The sequence below is a fragment of the Pavona decussata genome, unplaced genomic scaffold (genome assembly GCF_977016875.1).
Source record: "Pavona decussata unplaced genomic scaffold, jaPavDecu1.1 SCAFFOLD_143, whole genome shotgun sequence".
Taxonomy (NCBI): Eukaryota; Metazoa; Cnidaria; class Anthozoa; order Scleractinia; family Agariciidae; genus Pavona; species Pavona decussata.
In genome coordinates, this window is record NW_028145556.1 from 336,386 (window position 1) to 360,019 (window position 23,634).

Sequence of the window (23,634 nt, forward strand, 5' to 3'; positions counted from 1 at the left end):
TGAGTGTTGTGCGCCTTATTAGGGTATATTACTTTCGCGTACGTCAAGTTGGGATTAATTTGTCACTAGGCAGCAAGCCACGCCTTAAGACGTGATCAGTTGTTATGCTTCCTTTAAACACAAATTACATTTGATTTGGGCATAGAGGGGCTGAGGGAGAGAAAGTGCTTTTTCCTTTTTCCGGAATGAGCCTTATGGAAAATGACTGGCAGGAGTAAAAATTCTAAACTCTTTCGGTTTACACGGTTTACAAATATAGTTAAAAAAAAAAACATCTCGAACTTACTGATTTTTAAAATAAGTGGGTTGCTCTGCGAATTGCTCCATTAAAACGGATTGAAGACTTAAAAGGAACCCATCCAGGGTTAATTTACCACCACTATACAGCAACCTTTTAGTAAAGCCCAAGCAGCCTTAGCTTATGGGCAAAAAGAATGTAGGTGCACAATACACCACACCTGTAACAATACTGTTTCAGTTAAACTGTCAAAGAGAAGGAGTCAATGAAGAATTTCACGGATTCAACAACTGTATGTCTGTCCAAATCATGTAAGCACGGTGTCCCCTTTTGGTACTGCGCATAGCCGTTCTTCGCATATCGGGATGATCCGAGAAAGTCAGGTTTCTTACGGATAGTGCGTACTAATACAAAGATATTTTTGCGCGGGTTATGACAATGCAAGTAAAGCGGATCTTCACAGGGACTATTGGAATCCATAAAAAATAAGGAGTAATCACGCATTTTTGAAAGATTCTGAGAGGGAATCGAAAGCTTGTATTCAACATAAATTTTCGATCCTGATAACGAAACCTTTTTGTTCAGATATATAGACTAGCCTCAATTTGGAAAAATGTCATACATTATAATGTATTTCAAACCTTTATAGAATTTTTGTTACTTAATTGTCTATAAAAAAGGCGTGGTTGCTGTTTGGATTCCAAAAGTCCTTACTAAGATCTTAAGATCTAGAGGGGAACTTGTCGAAATTTGTCACTAAATCGAAAGGGACCTAAAAATGCCGTGGTAGGTAGGAAGTAGGCACCCATTTACATGTACCGGCACACTGGGTGAAGAGGGGTCCTTTGATTGCCATATCTTGAACGTCTCCATGACTACAGTTGATTGACACGAGTTTGTCGTGATAAAGTCCTAAAAAGCCAGACGAAAGCAGATACAAAATCACATAAACAGCCAAAATAGAGCTCCGGTTAGCCTCCTATTAGGTAGCTTGCGGTTAGCCTTTATATTTGGGGTTAGGATATCTAGCCAGAATATTCACATTCTGACGGCCAGTCGTTGGTAGTAACAGGGCGGGTAGAGGTGTGATGCAGTGGATTGGGTTCGAATTAAAAGGTAAATCAAACTGGGGTGTGTACGGTTCTCGTGGTTCCTGTAATTATCAGACGTAATATTGCGTTGTCCATGTATGAATATTGCAAATAATTATACAAAACAACTCTTTATGAACTAAAACATGATAACGCCAGTAATGTTATATGTTTAATTGGCTGTAACATCAACGCTGAGCATCAAGGATATTCAATATGGCTGTCCCTGGTCATTTATTCTCGTTAACTTCAGTCTAGATGCACAATCTGTCCTGAACCCTAACGCTTAACGCCACACCTCAAACTGCAGTTTGTGAAGCAGTAGAGTTCTCTCACGGCAAACAGTAGCAATAACCACGTGACCATAATTTCTTTCATTTGACGCCGGTTTGACGTTGTCTCACGTTTGCCAGAAAAAGAGTACAGTCAACTCTCTCTAAGCGGACACCTCTCTTTAGAGAGAGTTGACTGTAATCATCTTACACAATTTTCATATACTTCATATACTATTGATTCGTTTGAGAAAAAGAAAACGGGAATGTGACCTTTGCCGTAATACTTAACAGCGGTTTTCAATTGGGTGTGTAAAGTAATTCTCTTTCGCGGCGTTTGGCTTTGCTTTACTGCATGCTCTGATTGGTTAACAAAACTCGCGCCATTTTCTCAACCAAGGGGAACATAAACAACAACTACAACAAAAATGTCGTTATTTGGCTGCACGTGTTTTCCGCGCTAGTTACTGGTTACGTGCATTTGCTTTCGAGTTCTGATTGGTTCATGATAATAACAACTTTATTTTAGTGTCTATCTTCTAGCTAGCCTATAATTGGCTTACTAATCGCGACACTAACCTAAGTAAAACACACAACAATCTTTAAAATTAGCAACAATAAAATCCTAGGCTACAATAATTATATATAATCGTGTCCGGCTGTTATGATTGGTTAGAGTGATTAGGTTTGATTTTACGCCACTCAAATGAAGACCGCTCTCTCTAATGCTGTAGATTTCAATTGGTCCAGTGTTGACAATAATGAGTACGCTGTAACTTAGTGATCGTATGGACGGGTGTAGGAAAACATACATAAAAATACGTTACTTCTTTGTTTTTGTTATTTTTAAACATTTAAACAGCAATTGAAAACAACCAGGTCCTAATGAAATGAAATTGACCAAATCTTTCGAAATTTATCAATCCTCTCTGTCATAAAGGTCGAGCTTGGAAAACTCTTCCGGATTATAATTGCGGACCATTGTGAAGTACCGATGATGTATTCCAATGTTTTGAATCGCGTTCATGTCATCTTCATCTAGCTTTAGGTGAGCTGCTCGTAGATTTTCCTGCATGTGATTCTCAGAGACAGTTTTTGGGAGAATTGGAGTTCCACGCATAAGTCCCCAGGCTAAAGCGACCTGTTGAGAAAATAAACCGAACAAGCCTGTGTTATTTAACAAATAAATACGACGAGATCATCATGTAAAGATAAGGTAAGGCCTATGCAATGTTGGCCACCCGGTCGGTGTTTAACCCGGTTACTGTAACATGAAACCATTAGTAGTATTCCTACTCTTTCCTGGATGAAATGCAATCCCATCACAGGATACCCAGCATGAAGTAACTTGGAGTATTGCTATTGCTTCCTGCATGGAATGCAATCCCATCACAGGATATCCAGCATGAAGTAACTTGGAGTATTGCTATTGCTTCCTGCATGGAATGCAATCCCATCACAGGATATCCAGCATGAAGTAACTTGGAGTATTGCTATTGCTTCCTGCATGGAATGCAATCCCATCACAGGATATCCAGCATGAAGTAACTTGGAGTATTGCTATTGCTTCCTGCATGGAATGCAATCCCATCACAAGATATCCAGCATGAAGTAACTTGAAGAATCGCTACTGCTCCCTGGATGGGATGTTAGTCCACTACAGGATACCCAGCATGAGGTAACTTGGAGTATTGCTATTGCTTCCTGCATGGAATGCTATTCCATCACAGGATATCCAGCATGAAGTAACTTGAAGAATCGCTACTGCTCCCTGGATGGGATGTTAGTCCACTACAGGATACCCAGCATGAGGTAACTTGGAGTATTGCTATTGCTTCCTGCATGGAATGCTATTCCATCACAGGATATCCAGCATGAAGCAACTAGGAGTATTGCTACTCCTCCCTGGATGGGATGTTAGTCCAACACAGGGAAATCCCCTCGGAAGTATACCATTAGTACTCAATTATACAGTCCTGGATACAGAGAGACAATGTGGAGTAAAGTTTCTTGTCTCAAGTTTAATTTACACGTACCGATTAATCAGGCCGATTTGGCCCAAGTTCAATTGACAAAGAAAATCAGTGAGCGGGAGAAAATTGGCCCGATTTATAAAAAATTGTGGCAGTGCTATAGTTTTTTTTTAATCAGGCTAATTTTAAGCCCCGCAATCCCGGCCAACAGAAAAATAAATCGGCTTTTGTCGCGTGTAGTAGCGTGTAAATTGGCCAATAAGATCGAACCTACTAAAATCGGTAGGAAAATAGGAAGCACCACTCATACGTGAGTGTCTTCTGATTTCCAAGAGCTTTTTCCAGGAACTTACAGGCTCGTTCTCGAGCAATTTAGTAACGTTCTGGGCATTTTGAGAAAATGGAGCATTTTAGTAGCAAAGTGAAAGCATAATGTATTTTCTCTTAACAAAAGCCTATCTCAGTGAACCTTTTGCCAGCAGCCTTTGTCTGTATGAGCTAGCTTACCAGTGCGACGGTTGTCTTGTGTTTGTCGGCGATCTTTTTTAGGACTGGTTCCTTCAGTAGACTTCGTACCACAGAGTTAGGATTCCAGGTTGAAATTGATAGACCAGGTGATCCCAAAGGAGCATAGCCAGACACTACAATCCCTGAAGTCAAATAAAACCAAATTGATCAATCAATCAATCAATCAACCAATCAATCAGTCAGTCAATCAATCAATCCGTCAGTCAGTCAGTTAATCAATCGATCAATCAATCAAATCAAAAACTTTATTTAAGTGTCATACCCAATAGCTCGGCGAAACAAGTCCCATACTAATGTAATAATCATAATAATGAACCTGGCGTACATTATTAGTTCCAAGTTTCAGAACAACATCACTCCACTATTTCCCGAGATATAATAATTTTTGATTTTGTGATTCATCTTTCTACAGAGACGATTTGTGACGTCGTCAGTTTTTGTACAGAAAACTTGAATATCCCTGAAAAGAGGGAAGATATTAAAAAAAAATGCCATTCTTGTTTTCTTTGAAAGGCCTTTTAAATAGGAATATATCATTTTTCACCTATATAAAGAAATTGCAATCAAGGGGCCATGGACTTTCATCAGGTGTAGGCCGGGTAACGACAAACCCTTAAAAAGGTCTTCGCTATTTTAGAAGACAAGACTCTCAAACTCGGCCATTTTACTAATTTTAAGGTTCGGTTTTCAGCAGTGTCAATGCTATCGCTAAATGTTAAATAACCCTGATAAAGGTCTATGAAATCGCAGCAAAAATCGCTTAAATCTAAGCGAAAATATTTTAATATGAGCAAACTGACCTTTGGTGTTGCAAAACGTCACCAGTCCTTGCTGGGGTAAATACGGATGCAATTCTACTGTAAAGATTAAATTAACATGCAAAGTTAGCCTATTTGTACAACTACAGCGGCTTTCATTTGATTGTCGAAAGTAATTTCGCGTTTGTCTTGGTTTTGCCTTACTATGCACTGTGATTGGTTGAAAAAACTCGCGCCACTTTCTCAACCAATGAGAAACAACGCCAATGCCAATCGTGACTTGCTGTGTGCACACGTGCAGGCGCGTGTATTATTTTGTTTTACATCTGCTGCTGTTTAACAGAGACATTACTTTGGTTTTTGTTTCAGGAAACTCAATCGAAAACCGCTCTAAGAGACGCAGTTATTAATTGCAATATATACCTTGAACAAATAAACTCAACTGGCATAGTCAAGTAACTTCAAGTACTCGAATAACATGAAAAATAACAAATTAATGCTCGTATAGTTTAATATACCTTGGTTACAAGCTGGTACTATCTTAGCAGTTTCAAGAAGAGCTTTTGTCTTCTTGATGGTGAAGTTTGAAATTCCAATGGCTTTACAAAGACCTTGCTCTACAAGCTTCTCCATGGCCTAACAACAAAGTAATGGCAGATTAACAACATTTTAAAGTCTTTTTCGTTATATACATAAATTATTTAGAAACTGTATCGTAAACTGCCGCCTACAAGCTAGCCCCCCCCCCCTCCCCCCGCTTATAGGCTCTTTTACCTGTAAACAAAAAAAAATGCATCTGATTACAAGCCCCCCCCCCCCCCGGATTTTAGCCCCTCCCTAGCTTTCCTTGTTTTTAGTGATATTAAGCACTTTTACAGAACTCTGAACTACTTCAAACAGAAAATTGGAAAAAGTATTGTGGAACAATAAGTTAATTACTCCCTTTTTATTATTTTATTCGAAACGGTGTTTCTATTCCGGTTATAAGCCCCCTCGGATATAAGCCCCTCTGTTTATAAGCAACAGGTTACGGTATATGACTGGTATTGGTAGTTAATAAAACGCGCGCTCGGATTGGCCTATTTTATTTGAGAGTAGGATTCTCCCATAAAGCCCAGGGGATTATGGTTCTGATGCCCAATCTCTCGCTGACGTTAAAACGGAGGCAAACAGTTCGGTTGTTTTAGTCTTAATCTTAATTAATATTCCACTGAAATGTATGTTTTTCTTACACTGTTTGAGGTGATGAAGCCGTGTCAATTTTGTCGTTCATTGTGCGTCAGTGAAATCTGTAAATTTTTGCGCACATTCTCGCTTGAGTTTTTGCGACGTGCACCAAGCTGAGCACTTAACAAGGCGGCTGAAAGCCAAGATCTTTCTGTTGTCTTGTAAAATAGCTAAGACTCAAATCAGGACTTGTTTTATCGTCTACATGAACGAGTGAAGTTCACTCAGTCGTCCGAAATAAGTGGCCGTCTAGGCCCTGATTTAATAAACAGGTTGATGTTTGGCCGTGAAGGGTGTATTGAATCCATCTTTTTGGCGCTATAACGAGGGGAGGGTTGGGAAGGGTGATACGACTCCCCTTACAGCGACTTGGTGGGAGGCTACGTTTCAGTATACAATAAGAAGTGATTAACGATCTACTCTACAATTAATGGAAGTGATATCTAAAACATTTAAGCATGAGACAGAAAGGAAATTGATAAAAATAAACTCACTTGCCACGTCATTGCAATACGGTTGGGTGAGTATCCCAGGAATTCATGATTTATACTTTCAGGCCACAGGCCGGGCCCGTCTTTGGTAAATGCTATTGGTAGATGGATCTGAAAGGTAACGAAAATGTCAACTAAGGAACCATTCGTCGACAGCAGTGGTGTTTTGTGTTGTCTCTCTGAATCAGACCCACCATAATACAATAAAATGATTGGTTTGATAAGACTGTTATCATCGTTATTAGGTGGCTGTGGAGCAGACGACCACAGTGATTATTAAAAGCACTATATAAACCTTGGCTTTTCTTGAAAATTATATTTACTTGATCTGCACTTGTTACATTTACCACAATTAGTAACTTTTAACAATCAAATTCTATAATTTAGCATCATCGTACCAGATACAGATCCAGATAATCCGTCTGTAGATTTTTCAGTGTCGTCTGACATGCAGGAAGAACATCTTCAGGGGCGTGGCTCCTAGACCTAAAAAAAATGGCCCAAACCAGGAGAATCAGTCATGTATAATAACAGAACATTGATTTCTTATTTCATCTCAGCACCACAAGGTAGAGAGTTTAGTCTAACCCTACCCCTAACCCTAAGCACCACAAGGAAGATCCTTGTCATCACTTCTGTAGGGAATTCTAGGATAACTAGTGAGTCTATTAATGTCCCCCTTCGTGTAAGCTATACTCTCATTTCCAGTCACCCCAACTAGTAACTAATATCAATTTCCTCTATTTCCCAGGTGTGCTCTAGATAGTTATTGTAAACCATAAGATCGTGAAGAATTTAAACAATTAATCTACAATATTGACCATTCGCCAGGGGAGGTAGTCTGTGCATTTTTGGGTGGGGGTGTGCTGCTAGGACTCTGAAACCCTTACCTTACACCAGTGTTGCTTACACCAGACCACGCCCAGCCGCATTATGCCACCCTATCCTAAACCTGGTACCATTAATCCCTGTCCTATCCTAGATGTGCTAATTCCAGAAACTCTGGGGACCTCTTTCATATTAACTTGGTTTCGATGATACCCTAATCTAGATCAGAAAACTCTCTGATTTCTATACCCTATCCCAGATTGAACTACTTGTAAAACATATCCTTCACAGTGGCACATACCTAATTATAGCATATATATATGGGAATATCCCCCTCCCCCAGGGGGAACAGTGCCAGTGTCCTTTCTCCTATTCTTTACCCCTCCAAACAATAATTGCCACACAATTCCGAATATAATCCATGTGCTTATATTTTTAAAGAAAGTTTTAGGGGGTTACTTTTTAGAGAAGGTGTTGGGGAAGAGGAGGGGCTAATTTTTATGCGGCAGCTTATATAATTGGGGGGGGGGGGGGGCATATATTTAGAATCTATTTATTATATCAACTTTTAGTATTGGCGTTATACATACATATATTTACCAAAGTTTTGATGTGATAAAGACGTCCTCGCGCTTAAGTTTCCCTTCTTGAAAACCTTCATTTAATGCCTCACCAATTTCTGCCTCATTTTGATATAAATGTGCACAGTCCAGGTGTCTGTAGCCACACTGTAGAGCAAGCTTCACTGCTTTTCCTACTTTTCCTTTAGAAGCACGTGAGGTCCTACCGATAATTACACACAAACAATTTGTTATTATATATCAAGCCTGGTTCGACACTAGATTTATTCATAAGGGCCAGGTCACGCAAAATGTTTTACATCACATTAATATGAGTGACAAAATTAATGAGCGACATAACAGAAACAACGACAAAAGAAACAATGAAAAATATGTTTAAGGACTCAACAAGTATTGTGTTATTAATCTTCATCGGTATCCTAAAACAACACAATCGGTGATACGAACACCACAACATCTGTTGCCACATTTGTACTTATTGGGAGTATAGAACGCTCTTCTTTTTTATTGGTTCTTTCAAATGAACCAATAGTGTTGATTTCCTTTCGTTTCGTGCGGGTTGTGTTTCTGAGGAACGTATCTTTTTTTCGCTCCTTTGACCGCACATGGGGTTCTTATCCTGATTCAGAAAAGTAGTTCCTCTAAAGCTGTACACAGATGATCTAAATGAATAATGGGTATACCTAATATCCATTGTACAGCAAGCAGATAAGTTTCGCGCGTTGTGCTTCTGGCCATAAATGAATGTGTCTTTGTTTCAACAGCCAGTTTAGGCCTGTGGGTATTGCATGGGTGATATCTTCACTATTACACGGGTGACTATCAATATATAGATATTTACATACCCCAGACCAATGAGTGGCATTAATGCTCCAGTGTTCAGCTTCACAGATTCTGTAGTGTCCTTAAAAATATTCAAAACGTAAAATATATACAACATTTTAAAAATAATTTTGTAGTTTAATCCAAAGACCACCCCACACAGTCTATTCATTGTCAAGTTCAGATTTTACAACGGAATGTTTTATCACTGCTCACCGTAGAACTTCAAAATACATGTAAAATTAATTTACTACTTTGTATAGACATAAGCTTTTGATCTAATACTAAATTTGAAGGATAGAATCACCAGACTGTTCAATTTTTCAAAACGTCTTTGTAAATATCAGTAAAAAAAAAAAGCGGCAAATTAGGTTCGAGTTGAAGAGCGTGCTTCGATTGACTATATAGTAAATCGGGGTCCTACAGAATTCAGTGCATGATGAAATTCACGAGGTTCTGAGACTCCTACTGATTTTAATTTGAGCTGGGTCTATTTTTCATCCAAGCCAACTTAACGGGGTAAAAATTATTTTATGCTTCTTGACAAGAAACCAACTAAAACGGCACCTATCTGCCAGCGGATCACCCCGAGAGCGAAATCAAGGCAGCAATTGAAAACCTCTTTGTCTGAGAAAATCAGCGCAGCAGGCGCGCTTCAAGTCCGCTAAAACTAAAAGACGTACTGTATTAAAAGCGTCATACACTCAAACATATAAAGCGATGGTACTCGCGATAGCTTTTTCAAGGTCAAAACAGCAAATCAGTCAGGTTTGTCGCGTACAACCGGTGCCTGTTCATTAGATCGTTAAAATATTCACACAAAAAATGTTTCCTTTTAATTAATGCCCAACAAAACGGGGAAAACAGTGCACTATGGTTTAGTCTCACTGTTATTACAGAAAATACAAGTCAAACTGTTCACTCTTTGGCATCAACTCGTAATCAACTAATCAACAAACAGGCTTTCGTACCCAGTTGTTGTTTTGTTAAAACCGCGAATCTAAAAGGTCTTTAAAAGGTCACTATTTAGATTTGTGGTTTCACTATTTAAATTCACAGCGCATTTTTAAAAGGCCAATTTTAAAAAGCTTCCTTTCAAAAGTGTGCTATGAATGTGTGGTCAATTATCTCTCGTATCCAGCAAACATGGAACTGACAGATTTTTCTGTATTAGTGGCGTTCGTTATAAATTTGGCTACAACTAACAAATCTTCATATTTCCATTTAGTGCCCAAAGAAACTAGCTACTTGCATATCAAATATCATTACCGAATGGCCTGTTCTGTGCTCTCAGAGAGAAATTTTTTCCTTAAACATCAGTTGAAAAAACGGTTTTTCTTAATTCACGAAACTGCCTCCTTGCAGTCTAACTATTTTCACTAGTTAGTAGCATGCTCCCAACCGCGTCAGATCATTCCATGCAGTTTTGCATGAACAAAAGTAGGAAAATGGAAAGGGGCAAAATTAGAATACTAAAAACAAATTACCCTATCAACTGTGTTGAGAAAACTAAACACTGTGTAATCGAGACAGTCAGTAGTAAACTCAACTTTAGTGACTGATTTTTGGAAAAAGGGTGAAGATATTAAGTGAACCAGTAAACTTGTTTGCATAGTGATGACATAAGAAAATAACTGCTCGTTTCTAGTTTGTGCTCCAAGAATCCAGCACAAAAGCTTTTGTTCTTTAGATGCACTTTGTCTCTTTTTGCACCTAAATTACATGACTTAAGTTTGCATATTCGCACGTGTTGAGTAGAAACTAAGGTAACTGTTTCGTATAAATTCACTCAAGACTTTTGTCTTTTTATTCACTTTTACCTCATTGTTTTCCTCTTGGACTTGAAAAACTGCCTTAGGGAGCTAAGTTGAAATTAGATCCCAGGTGATTAACACTACAACAGCTTGCATTAGATTAATCATATTTTCAGAAGCTGTCTTTCGGCGTGGTGCAACTTCATATTTGAAATGCGATTTGTGCTAAACAAAAAATCAAAGCAAATGCGCAAATATTGTCAAGCTAGCAGTTCAGTAGGGGTTCCATCACGTCAAAATTTAGTTCACTCAGTAAAACGTAGTCGATGACGTGTCAAAACATCCGAGCGCGAACTCTCAAGTGGCTCCGTGATATCCTGAGTGGTGCGGTGAGGTGAGTGTCATAAAAACGTAATTAGAAATAATTAACCGCGAGAAACCTTTTGGTCATAACATTGCGTAGAAACAATCTTTTTTGCTTTTTTGGTGAAGAATGAATGAACAAGAATAGCTGTTTACCTCAAATCTGGCTGTCAAAATTTCGCATGCTGATGTGCTGACGAAAATTAAAGTCGGTTTATTGTTTATCTCATAAGAATACGGCACTGTAGTCACTGGCAAAGGTAGGAAAAACTTGGGCTCTTAAATGGGAAGGGGGGAAAATTAGACTACTAAGGACAAATTACCTTATCAACTGTAATGATTAGTAAAACCAAACATTCGTATAATCAAAACAGTCACGTACGTCATTCTTATGCAAATTTTAGTCATCTAATTTTGGTGCAAAAAGAGCTAATAAAAGCAAAACAGAGTAGTCTGCGGATCCACGAGGCGGATGCACTCGGCTGCGCCTCATGGATCCACAGCTACTTTGACAATGTTACGACGAGATGCATGATCAATAACAGGACAGACGCATGAAAAACTGACGTCAATGTGTTAAATTGCAAGCAAGAATTGGCTTAACCAGTCACCCTATATGGCGCCATCCAAACTGGACTTGATTGATGCCTCAGTGACTGGTCATTATCTAGGTTGCAGGATGATTCTACCAAGTACGTGGGTGGAAAACAGACATCTTCACAACACCCCTTGAAATAAAATGTTCTTTGTTTTAAGCTTCTTGCGGTTACCATTGATGAATTGCTGCTCTTTTAATAATCACATAACGAGACCATAAAGAATACAGACTAGCTTCAGGAAACACCTTAAATTCGAGGAGCAAAAGATTGGTGTTCAGTTTGAATGTTAACTGACCGTAAAAAAACAAAAATTGCGATTCTCGAACTTTTATTCTTCGGAAATTCACTGTAACTAGCAGGTCTCGAGGAACATAACTTTGGCATGATCATCATTGTCTGTGTACCATTTTTCTGAGGCTTAAGGCTGCTAGGGTCGAGAACAGTTCCTCGTTCTGCTTAGCAGTGATGTTACGCGGTTGGGATAGTAAGACTGCAAGGAGGCAGTTTCGTGAGAGAGAAACCGTTTTGACAGATAGATGCCGAGGTTTCTTGTCAAAAAGCATCAAATAATTTTCACCCAGCTGTTAAGTTGGCTTTGGATTAAAACTAGACCTCCTCGAGACTTTTCGCCATTCACTAGCGCAATTTATCGTAGCGTTCTGTGAGCAAACTCGTGAATTGAACAGGTCAAAGAAATGATATTCAGATTATGTCTAAAGTTATTTGCTTCTTTGATTTTCATTCGTAGACTATGAGCAGCACTTGTTCGCTAATGTAGCAAAGAAAAACCGCTGTGGCCGTTCAAATCTACTCCTGCAGAGGGAATATTCTGTGTTCATTTTTTGTTTGTTTCGTTGTCTGTTTTTCTTTTCCTTTTCATTTCTTCAAAGTGAGAATATTTTACCGCATTTTACCGTAGCATTTTCCACTCCAGTATTTAAAAATCCATGTGAAATCCGCACTTCGGGTTAATACTTCGAGAGCTTGTGCATCGAATTGAGATTCTCAAAATCCCCAATATCCTCTTTTTCGGCAGTCGAGTGTTCTTTGGGCTATTTCTTTTAGTTACAAACTCCAAACAGGTGTATTTTAATTGAAGGAGAAGAGAAACTTAAGCGAGCTATGAGAAGGAAGTTTACAGTCCATCAAGCGACCGATGGAACGACCAAGTGAGTGACATCTTCGTTCATTATGATAACTCGTTCATAAGTGCATGCGTAATTCATGTGTTAAAAATCAGTAGGGGTCCGCTATTTCAGAACCTTGTGAATCTCGTCATGAACGGCAAAAACATAACAGTTAAGCTAGTAACTTTAAGATATACAAATATGATGCAATTTACAGGAACACTTACCATTTTTGTGTTTGCAGCACGCGTAGCGCGATTAAACACTGTGAAATAGTAAAAATCTTGTGAGTACCGTGTTTATATACCCCTGACTCCACCTTCCCTAACCATCCGGACGTTGTGAGTATTGGATAACACACAAAAGGCTATTACGTCACACCACCGGAATTTGAAACGCACAACTGACAACTGCAAAGATCAAGTGAAGGTTAATAATTTGTTCGTGCGTTTTTTATTATCTGTAGCCCCTTTAATGGCCGGAGACGAATTCAAGAAAGGGCTAGAAAGTGAAGGGCTTCCAAGTTCTTTCGTAGTGTTGAACTAAAAGGAAAAAAGCCGAAAACTGTGCGAATCTTCATCAGTCGAAAAGAAAAAACATGCATGGCTGTGATTCTGCAAACTAGCTTTGGAAAGAGCCTGATATCTACTTCCTGAAACGCCCAACTGAGTTCCCAAGATTTGTCTGGTAAAACTGGCAAAAGGAAGACCTTAACAGTGTTTATTATGCTTGTTGGTCCGTTTGAGTTCATTCGCGAATAGTCACATCAAACAACAAGTTTAACATGCGTACCAAAATTATAGACGGCGAGGAAAGAGATATACTCGCCAGAATTTCCGCTGCTACTTCCTCTACTTCCTCTCGGGCGCGGACAGTCCCCTGACTGTATTTAACCGATGAATGCATTTTTTCAATTGAGTTGTACAGTGCATTGTTTGTTTAGAGCAATCATTGTGCATAAGAAGACAACCGCTTGGCTCAAGAACACTGGCAAATTTTGAATCTCGAATTCGCAGTCGAAAAAGTCTACACTTTTTTAGCTCGAAATTCGGAGAAAAAATTGGTCCTTGTGTAGGTACGACTGATGTCTTCAATAATCTATTATCACGAGATTCTTGCTTATTTTTGAAGAGAATTAACTTTTGAATATAACACGGGCCTGCGGGTACCGGAGGGCAAGTATTTATATTGTTTTTGACCTATTGTGGTTAAGTCTTGCCGGTTTGGAGTTGTTTTGTTCTCTGTCTTTTGTTTTATGTCGTCTGTACTGCGGTACCCACAGAAGTAACCTTTGTACAATTAAATGTACATGCAGTTTTCAAAGTGAAACGGAGTCTACAACTCAGTTGTTCTCGTTTTTTAGCTTGATTTTTGGCAAAAATGGTAGAATGGATTTTCAAAAAAGTTCTATCATCTCAAGAAAGGCGCATTTTATTACGGTCCATTACAGCAAAATGGTAGTTTTAGACAGCCTACTCTACCAAATTCCTCCCTTTTCTCTCTTATTACGTACTTTCACTAAACTTTCACGTTCGATTAGTCTGCCGTTATGGCTCATGAACATGCGTACGTGTCTGGCGTTCGGTCCAACAGTTTTGTACTTTTTCCGGTGATGTTAAGAATTTCAGATTTGGTTGTAAAGGAAGTCAAAAGTTTTCCTCTACACTCGTCAGCTCAAAATTTCGTACTGGATCCTGCAAAACTAAATGCTTTAATTATTTTTATTCAATTTATCAAGATTATTTACTCACCCACACAAACACAGCATATAAAACAAGTTGAACAGAAATCGTTGTTAATTACATATCAGTAAATGTGTAAAGGAAGACTAATGGAATGGATAGACTTCCTGAGACTACTTAATTAAAACGTGACTTAACGCAGAGTGAGCAAAGAGAAATAAAAACAACACACATCGAACTTACGTCACAAATCAACTTTTGTTCTCGAAGGGGCAAATATGTCGTTAAAAATGCAAAATAAAGGTCAGTTAATAACAGCTCGTAAATTCGTCAACATGACTTCTTTCGTCGTTAAGCAATTGGGAGCCCAGGACAGGAAATATGTAGAAGTATGCAAAAGATTATGGCTTCTTTTTGCAACGTGCGAATTGCGCTTCTCGAAAGCTACATGGACGGCGAAAGTGATGACGATAAGTACCATGTGTACGATCCCGCAGTACCTCAAACGTTCAAAAGTGTCTGCATAAAATGTCATCAAAGCAGATCGTTACCTGTATTATTAGTTAAAATGTGTTGTTAATTAGTTGTCAATACTTAATTATTATGATGTGATTTTATTTATACAAGGAGTCTCGTTATTGGAACATATCATTCTGTGAGTTCTCTCCTGTCAGAGGTTTTTCATTTTGTTTTTTTTCCTCTGGCGAAGTTTATAAATAAAAAATAAAAAAAAATAAATAAGTTTCTAGTGCTTAAAGTAATATTTCATGAAGTTTGAAGCCAACTCTGTTGATATTCGAGCCGAGTTGTCTTGATTTCAAATACAAACTTATAACTGGAGGATTAAAAGATTTTCCAAAGTTGCTCCGGGGATTTTTCTCCCTCCAGAAAATGTTCCTGAGGGCGTTAATTCTACATATATGTTAACAAAATTTGCTAAATTGATAAGGTGTAAAGCATTACCATAAGAACACTTCGATGTTTCTTTTATTTCGAAAAATATTACACTATAATTCATATAATCTTTTATAAAATCTGCTTCGTGACAAAATAGAGAACTAATGACAATTGTTTTCCGTTTTTATCTGTTCATGTAATGACCAAGAATACGCTTCAAAGAAAACCGTAGCCCAAGTTAAACACGTACCTTACAAAAAAATGCCACTGTGCCACAGGCACCCCACTCTTGGTCCATACGCCACCAACAAGGCTTTTAGTCCATAGTAATATTATTTCCGAAATTTTGTTTGGTACCAACCACAAACGTGGAGCAAAGCTTCTTGTCCGAGGAAAAAAAAAATACAAAACGAGAGACTTGCTTACCAACTAAGAAGATAAAATAGTGCTTCTCCTGTATGAGGTCTATAAAGAATTTAACTAGGAAACAGTTTCATTTTTGCCTTTTGTTGGTTACCTGCACGAATGCGCCCACTTACATCAGTGGTATTGGAGAGCAAGTGAACAAAAGTTGAACATATTGGAATGGGATGTTTGAACATCCTCGCGTCGAGATACATGCTCCACTGGAAGAAAATATTTTATAGTCTGACAGAAGACTAGTTTCAGAGGAAGGCAACTTCTTCAGATGCAGCCCGTCGGCGGTTCACACCCATGGCTGCCATCCAGGAAACAAACGACACAAATTCTTTGGATCCATGGCCTCTCGTATGAGATGATTCACTTGCCCTGACACACTCAAGTGTACGCCATCTTCAACACCATCTAACTTCTGTTTCAGCCTTAACAGCATTCTCCTTGCCATCTTGTTCACGTTGTCTTCGGGTGCTGCGTTCTCCGTAGCCATGAAGGAACCATCGAGGCAGTCACCAGCCGTGCTAGAAGGAGCAACGTCGTACAGGTCTTCCTCGGCCTTCTGCTGAAGAGCTTTCCTTTTCTCGGGGCTAAGCGTCCACGACGACAACGGATCATAAAGGAGAACCTGACGACACAAAGGTTGAGAGGGTTAGTAACGAAGCTGTTGTATATAGTAAGCTCTATATAGTAGACGTTCTCGGCTGGTATTCAGGAGAGGTCTACATTTCGTTACATCGTTTCATCACGCACTGACTTTGAAAGGGCCAAGACAAGCTCGAAAAGAAAACAAACAAACAAAAGAACATCATGGTATTCCCTAAAACAATCGTGTGATGTAGTAGAAACGTCCACTATTTCATTAAAAAAGAGGCATTAGTCTTTTTCGGTACGGTAGATTGAGAACCGCTCAGTCTCTTGCGAGAGGAAATTTAACAGTAATCACTGCAACATAACCAATATGCAACATGTAATATTAGCTGACCTCAACAATAGTCATAAGCGATTCTTGAGATGTTCTCATCACCTCCATTGTCTTCTCGCAGCATCGTCTATATACTCCCTCCACCCCTGTCAGTCCCATGCCGTCCACCAAGTCACGTGTTAGACGAAAAGGAACAGTCTCAGGGGTGGGGAGAAACTTTCCTTGCTCAAATGCCACGCCTAGGATTAGACAATGGAAAAAGGTCAGTCTAAAACTGCCAGAACAAACACTAAAGGCAGCAGTTTTTCTTGGAAGGGAAAAAAAATTGATAACATTAGTATGCAATGACTTCACAGCAACGTCGCGTTCATCCCCCAGCAACGCTAATTTAAACAAACAACTGGTCAGCCTTCCACCAGATGGGATTTCTAATGAAGTTTAGTTCCAATTTGTGATAATATTTTATTTAGGTTAGAGCCCTCAATTAGCCGCACTGGATTGCTAAATACATCCCACACTTAAGGATGGTATCTCCTAATGCAGAGGGTTTTTGTTGCTATTTGCTTACTTATTGCATAGTAAACCATCAGCCACCGTGGTGGATTATGAGCTCATGTCTTGCGCGCTAGCCTACACAACAGCTTCTGTTTTTTCCATTTTCTTACCCAAATCGATGTGGACTAGTTCCGCTGTGTTGCAGTCGACAAGTATGTTCTGTACATGGCGGTCACCCAAACCAACAACGTAACCAACTACAAAGACAAGGCAAGAAATAATAAAAAGAGTAAGGAAACAATCACCAACCAAATTGAACTCTCTAAGCTCTAACAGTGATCAGCAACAAATTTTTCCTTGTAATATCAATGCTTATTCAACTCCTGAGGTCACGAGAATTAAGGATATGATCACCCAAGGGGAATTTTCTTGATATTTTAATAACTTCTCCCTAGTACTTTTATTAATTTGGACTTTGGGTACCCATACGAAAGGTAGAATTCAGTAGCAAATAACATAAAAAATAACAATGTTTAGAGAGGGTAGCACCAACCTAACCGGAGGTTAATTAGGGTGGCTCTCAAGAATCCAAATGGAATTTGGAAGCGTTGGTTTTTGTCGAGGGAGAAAAACTGAAAACTCAACAGTGATAAGCTCAGAAGCAAACCTTGAACACACCGAAACCAACAATGTCTTAATTTTATAGACAAGGAAATGCGAACTCTAGCCTCTGTGCATGTTTGCCAGTTTCTCAAAATCTTGATTAACGAACGACGCCCTTAAAAACATTTGTTACCTATGGACGAAGTAGCAACTCCTCTGGTGTAGGTTAGTCTCCTCTCAAACCACACCGCGGGATCTGGAAACTTTTCCAGAAAGAAGTGTCGGAATACCGGGTGAAAATGCTCCATTAGCTCCTTAAAAGAAAGAACAGGTTAGATTGATGAAAAACGTCTTCAAACTGTAAGTGTTCCTCACATTGATTTAGTGACTACCACAGAGTGGTTAGTTTTATATTGATTGTCACTGACGGCAGTTCAGCGGGACCCGAAGTTATCATGTGATCCACATTTGACCAACCAGCAACAAGCGTATAACGTGAAGAACCAATCACGACTCAAAACAAAAACTTGTAACTGGTGCCAAGCGCAACTAAGCGCGGGAAAATAACTGGTGTAAAACGCGGGAAAACGTGTAATAGGCTCCATCGCGGAATAACAAATATAATTCAAATCGCGACGGGTTTTAACTTTACTCCTAATTTTAATGTTAAGTAAAGCTGCACGAAAAAGTTTTGAAAATGGAGGCAAGAGCCAAACTATGATTCTTGGGAAATCTCCCTGAAGTATATAGCTAAACTTAATAATTATTTAACTTTTCCTGATCTCACAATACCGCACTTACTTGATAAACCTCAAAACGTGGTCTTCCACCATCATCACCCAGCTGAGACGAATATATATATATCAAAAAGAAACGCAACCACATTTAAGTATTTGCTTTTCTAAGATCATCAGTTCAGAAAACCGCTTAACGATCGCAAAAACAAGATCAGAAGAAGAATACAAGGTTTTATTGGCATTTTAAGACTCAAGAGACAGTCTGGAAAGCGTCTGTAAGGAAATTTACTTTTCTTTCCCTTGAAGTAAAGAAATATAAAAGGAGCCATTATTTTGATTTTAATTTTTCTTTATTTTATTGTAGCCCCAGCCCTGATGAAATACTAGTTTGCAGTTAGGTCAGGTCGTATTTTTTCACAAATGTCTCAAACACGAATAAACTTCTTTGGAAAAATTTAAACCTGCTGTAACCCACTCAAATTTATGATAATAAAACAACTCGCAATCCTTGCTTACAGTGCTAAACAAACAAAACACAAGGAGGGCATTTGACTTCACCTTGATCTTCTTCCTGCACTCGAGTGATGTCCAGTCCCCTGGATAGTAGCGCGAATGAGCGCCAGTCTTGGTTCCAGGCCGACCAATCAGATACTCGCCCAAAGGAACTGTGTCTTCACACCATTCAACTATACCACTACGCTGTGATAAAGGTATAACCTTGGGGGGAGGGGAGGGGGGAAGGAAAGAAGAAAGGACCAGTGGATCAGATTAGTAACTTCAACTATTCCACTGCGCTGTGACAGAGGAATTACCTTGGTGGGAACAAAAGGAAGAAGAAAGGACGAGAGGATAGAAAACCAGATTAATAACTTCTTCACACCGTTAAGGTATAATGTAACGATTAATCTACGAAAACGATTCATATACGAATTGATAACCAATAAGGCGGGTAGACATGTACACCAAGGACTACATTACAGCATGAACTGTTACGGTAAGTTTGCGAATGGGTGATTATTTTCTTAATAGAGGTGCGTAGGAACAAACTCTTGCGATTTGGAAAGATCTACATTTTCCGGGTTAATTTATTTTTATTTATTTATTTTTTTTTTTTTGCGATTCCACTCAAGCGATCGGCTCCTAAGAGCTACACTGCAAGAAAAGTTATCAAAACAGAACTGGATTTGTGACACTACTCAAAGGCACAGAAATTTAATTCGGACTGGAGAGCAAAAATGACAATTTATACCCTGAAGTAGCTAAATATTTGCTTTTGCTCGTCACCACGTAAACACACTTATTCTACTGTTCAGTCAAACTGTTCATCCAAACTCGTACCTTGTACGTTCTCATCTTCAGCTTTCTTTTCCTAGTCTCGGAGTTTTTCATCAGTAACTGATTCACCATACCAAACACTTGTTCCATAACAGCGTCCTGGCGCAGATCATCTCTACCCTACACAGACACAAATCACAGCCACATGTCACCTCATAAAGGAGTTAGTTTACAAAGAAACTGTGGTGCAGTGTGGATGGGGTAAGCTCTGCTGTTGTATCTATAAACCACAAACAACCCGCGATTCCTTGAGTTGCTCTAAAGAAGGGCTAGCGCTCGAAAAGTCATCTTTCAAATTTCTTTGTGTAGAGTGGTCAGTTTACCTTTTCAACTCAGTTGATAAAAGCGAATTTTAACGCCATGTTATTTTTGTTATAAACGTACCTTCACCAGCTGCCGTCGTTTGACACCGTCAGATCCAATACAGAAGATGATCTTAGGAAGGTTTACACCCCCGGCAAGACAGAACTTGGAGTCATATCCTACCACATAAACAAGGTCATCATACCGACATAACGGGTCCACCTGATAAGGAAACCAGCAGAAAATTGAATCCATGTCATTGAAGGTATAAAAGGCAACTAAAAGTCGTTGCATATTCAGCAGTATCCCATGATGTTGCAGTGGGATTTTCCCTCCTAACGTAGCATATCTACCAAGCCGTTCAGTTCATAAGGAAGTAAACCATGATCATCCGGGTGAGTGTAGTCCTGAGAATCTCTGTTGTTGGTGTCATTGACTTACATGTTGATAACCTGAGCGGAAGTCATAATCTCTGTGACTATGACGATCACTTCCGCTCAGGTTGTTGCATCCTCGGTCCAAGTCACCAACAGCACTCCTTCTCAGCACTAAACTCACTCAGACGATCATTCTTTGCAGACAAATGACATAACTCCTGAATTCAAATCATTCCCAGAGTCGTTCAGTCGTTTAAAAACGAGACCTAAGTATGTAATGAGAATGACGTATTATTCTAGAAAGTGACACAGGCATACTCGGAAAAAAAAATCCGAGTGCTCCTGTCAGGAGTCGAACCTAAGACCTTCGGATTACTAGTTCGGATGCTCTACCACTGAGCTACAGGAGACTCGTGAGAGCGAAGGCCATTAAACTAGGTTCATGGGACAAACATCCTGCATACTGCTAGGATTTGAATGTCGAACGTGTGGTAAATGAAATAATGAGATGGTATATTTTTTCAGAGTATGCCTGTGTCACTTTCTAGAATAATACATCATTCTCATTCATTCACACATGAGATGGTACATTTCAAGCCTGGTGAATGAATGAATGTTTTCAACATTTGAATGAGGCTCAAGCTAACGACACTCCGTAACGTTATAACTGAAGTAAACACCAAAAAAAATGCTTTCAAACCGGCCGAAAAAAAAATTACTCTGTAGCTTCCTTAGCTCTACATTGTCTCTTTTCACCCAGGTGTATAAATGGGTACCGGGGACGTACTGCTGGGGGTAACCCTGCAATGGACTAGCAAACCATTCAGGGTGAAGTAGCAACACTCCTAGTTGCTTCATGCTACAGAACCCGGTTAATCTACGGCCGTATGCGGGGCCACTTAGGCTCGTAGCGCGACTTCCACCTTTACCTTAACACCAATCTTTCCTGTTTAAAATTCTTCAAAGATGTGGGGGAGCTTACTCCAATTTTAATTGTACATGTAAGAAACTTGCATAAAACATCGGTTTCTAGGCTACATGATCACCAATAATCGTGGACGACTGCTAAATTATGCTTGCAGTCTATAGCCACTTACCTTGACATCCAGGGTGGGTACGGGCACTTCCTTGAGGTTTGAAATTCTTTTGATCGTGACATCGGGCAGATTAAAGGGACCTGAAATGTACAAGGACGATTGGATTGTCATGGAAAGTGCGACAGTGCCACAATTACACCGTATCTTGAATACAGTGTCATGAGTGCAACCCCGAAAGCAGAGTCCCAACTGATGATTGTAGCAGTGGAAGTGTTAATTATCAAGAAGCTGGAGTCAATTTTTTCTCTCTTGAAGCAATAGAGCAAAATCAACCTTTGAACGTTGTCTAGAGGGAACGTGTTCCCTTTCAAGATAGCGAGCTGGTTGAGACAGCCACTATGCGCCCGCCTTGTAGCATGGTTGTTCACCTAAATTCTGCCATATTACACCGCTCCTACGTTAATTACACTGCATGGCTACCTGTCAGAATGCAGATTGATTTTAAAATACCCTTTATAACTTGTAACGTTTTACATGATTTACACCAGCACTGACGATGGAATTTTACTTCAGTATCCCCGAACAAAGTAGTATAAAACTCTTGGTGATCGCGCATTTATGTTTGCCGCCCCTAAATTATGGAACGGTCTTCCTTTGGTCATTCGGGCTACCACAAGTCTCTCTTCCTTTATAGTTAAGGTAAAGACTCTTTTATTTAGGAAAACCTTCGACTGATTTTACACTGTAAAGCGCATCAGAACATTTTATGGACAATGCGCCATATAAGTATTTTTACTTACAGTTTTAGTTATTTGAGACAGCTGGCAGATAGAAGAAACAAAAACTTAGGAAAACGGTGCTTTTTGCAGACAAATTACAAACCAAATTTATTTAAATGCATCGTAAATTACGCGTACCTCTCTCGTTCTTGAGATGTGTAACATTAACATAGGCCAACTCGATGTAAGCTTCACACAGACTTCTCATGTGCTGCACAAGTTCTCCTCTGTGTTTTCCAATTCTTTCAATCAGCTCGCAAGCTGTTTGAATGCGAGCCTGAAAACGAAAGTAAAACGATTGAGTGTTCAGTTTCAATTTGGAAAAAAAAAACGCCATACATTGCTTAATATATCTCTAAAAAAATGCCCCGCTACCCCCAATTTTCTTTCTGTATTCCAGTAGCCCATACTAAGATCTGCTTTTTTGCATGGGTATAACCTGTCCAAAATTACTTGTGAATTAGGAGGCACCGTCTTTAGGCAAACGTTGCATTTCATTAATGCTGTCCCTTGCCTCACCTCTGTGAATCCACTGCTTGCTCCTTTGGAGTTATTTCTTGTCAGTCTTGAAGCACCTGAATTCTTCTTTCCAGCTGTTAAATACTTGTTGTCCTTCTCAGCGTTTGCGAGTGCAAATAGGATGAATAAAGTATGATGTGGATGATCAATGGCTGTTCTCTCAATCAGCTAAAAACACACAAGAACATGGTAAATGTTTGTTAATACGAGCCTTCCCCCCCCCCCGCCCCCCCCAAAAAAATCGATCCTTATAATCAATCCCAATATCAAAATCAATATTCTCCTCACTGTTCTCTTCAAATTTCTTATGATACTGGTCGAGAGATTTTGTTTAAACATCAACACAAGTCATTCTTGGTGTCCGTTTCCTTTATTTCCATGAACTGTATGTTTAATGAAGTAGTAATCTTGTATAAGGAGAAATTAGATGCTGGTAACTATTGGGGCTTGAAGGGTTGAGGAAAAGCTCTTTTAACTGATATGATTTTATGGTTCAACAACTTTAATTTGTGACTCAACTAATGTTGATTCCCTGATGGGAGCCCCCTCGTTACCTTTCCACATATTACAGCTATCACAATTCAAATTTATAAAGGGACTGTAAAATACTACAATAAACAAAGAACCAAGTGTCTATGGTGGTCTACTTGATAACAACCGACTTACCTCGTTAAGTGTTCCCTGGAACAATGGATTATCATGTGACTTTGTCCCAAGCCTGGCGGCCAGTTGGTACATCAAAGGAAGACACTTTCGGGACTCAATCTTCGTTAGTCCTTCCTTCAAATGCAACAGAAACAGAAATCTTTGTGGCAGGAAGAATGTTGAAATAAATGTGATGGTATATTTCAAGCCTGGTGAATGAGTGAGAATGATGCA

At 39.3% G+C, this 23,634-nt stretch overlaps 2 protein-coding genes across 6 annotated transcripts in view; both read right to left on the bottom strand.

Moving 5' to 3' along the window:
* Positions 1–1,546: 1,546 nt before the first annotated feature.
* LOC146466440 (uncharacterized) lies at positions 1,547–14,804 on the bottom strand. 3 transcript variants are annotated; one of them, XM_085127350.1, is made up of 9 exons: positions 12,880–14,804; positions 8,833–8,891; positions 8,007–8,189; positions 6,977–7,064; positions 6,582–6,689; positions 5,379–5,496; positions 4,903–4,959; positions 4,082–4,224; positions 1,547–2,742 (listed from the first exon to the last, which is right to left on the bottom strand). In XM_085127350.1, the coding sequence occupies exons 1-9, from the start codon at positions 12,880–12,882 to the stop codon at positions 2,521–2,523; spliced, it is 981 nt and encodes a 326-aa protein (XP_084983476.1). In that variant the 5' UTR covers positions 12,883–14,804; the 3' UTR covers positions 1,547–2,520. The 3 variants fall into 3 exon arrangements, with proteins under 3 accessions (XP_084983476.1, XP_084983477.1, XP_084983475.1); XM_085127351.1 differs by lacking the exon at positions 12,880–14,804 and adding an exon at positions 10,630–12,415; XM_085127349.1 differs by lacking the exon at positions 12,880–14,804 and having other exon boundaries at positions 8,833–10,604.
* A 499-nt stretch (positions 14,805–15,303) lies between these two features.
* The window catches only part of LOC146466441 (serine-protein kinase ATM-like), a 58,536-nt gene continuing 50,205 nt past the window's right edge, over positions 15,304–23,634 (bottom strand). For all 3 annotated transcript variants that reach the window (XM_085127347.1, XM_085127346.1, XM_085127348.1), the window contains 12 exons: positions 23,422–23,535; positions 22,756–22,923; positions 22,375–22,513; positions 21,518–21,597; positions 20,125–20,265; positions 19,744–19,860; positions 18,964–19,122; positions 18,470–18,511; positions 17,862–17,982; positions 17,236–17,322; positions 16,631–16,809; positions 15,304–16,273 (listed from right to left, as the gene is read on the bottom strand). In XM_085127347.1, the coding sequence (XP_084983473.1) occupies positions 15,938–16,273; positions 16,631–16,809; positions 17,236–17,322; positions 17,862–17,982; positions 18,470–18,511; positions 18,964–19,122; positions 19,744–19,860; positions 20,125–20,265; positions 21,518–21,597; positions 22,375–22,513; positions 22,756–22,923; positions 23,422–23,535 (1,683 nt within the window). In that variant the 3' untranslated portion in view covers positions 15,304–15,937. The remainder of the gene's footprint in view (positions 16,274–16,630; positions 16,810–17,235; positions 17,323–17,861; positions 17,983–18,469; positions 18,512–18,963; positions 19,123–19,743; positions 19,861–20,124; positions 20,266–21,517; positions 21,598–22,374; positions 22,514–22,755; positions 22,924–23,421; positions 23,536–23,634) is intronic.

What these genes read in the sequence shown, in the direction of transcription:
- LOC146466440 (XM_085127349.1), bottom strand. Translation starts at nt 8,981, where the DNA reads ATGAATAGACTGTGTGGGGTGGTCTTTGGATTAAACTACAAAATTATT. An exon ending in TTTATCACATCAAAACTTTG is followed by an intron (nt 7,065 to 8,006) that starts GTAAATATATGT and finishes CATTTTTTTTAG; the next exon opens with GTCTAGGAGCCACGCCCCTG. An exon ending in GTATTGCAATGACGTGGCAA is followed by an intron (nt 5,497 to 6,581) that starts GTGAGTTTATTT and finishes CTTTGTTGTTAG; the next exon opens with GCCATGGAGAAGCTTGTAGA.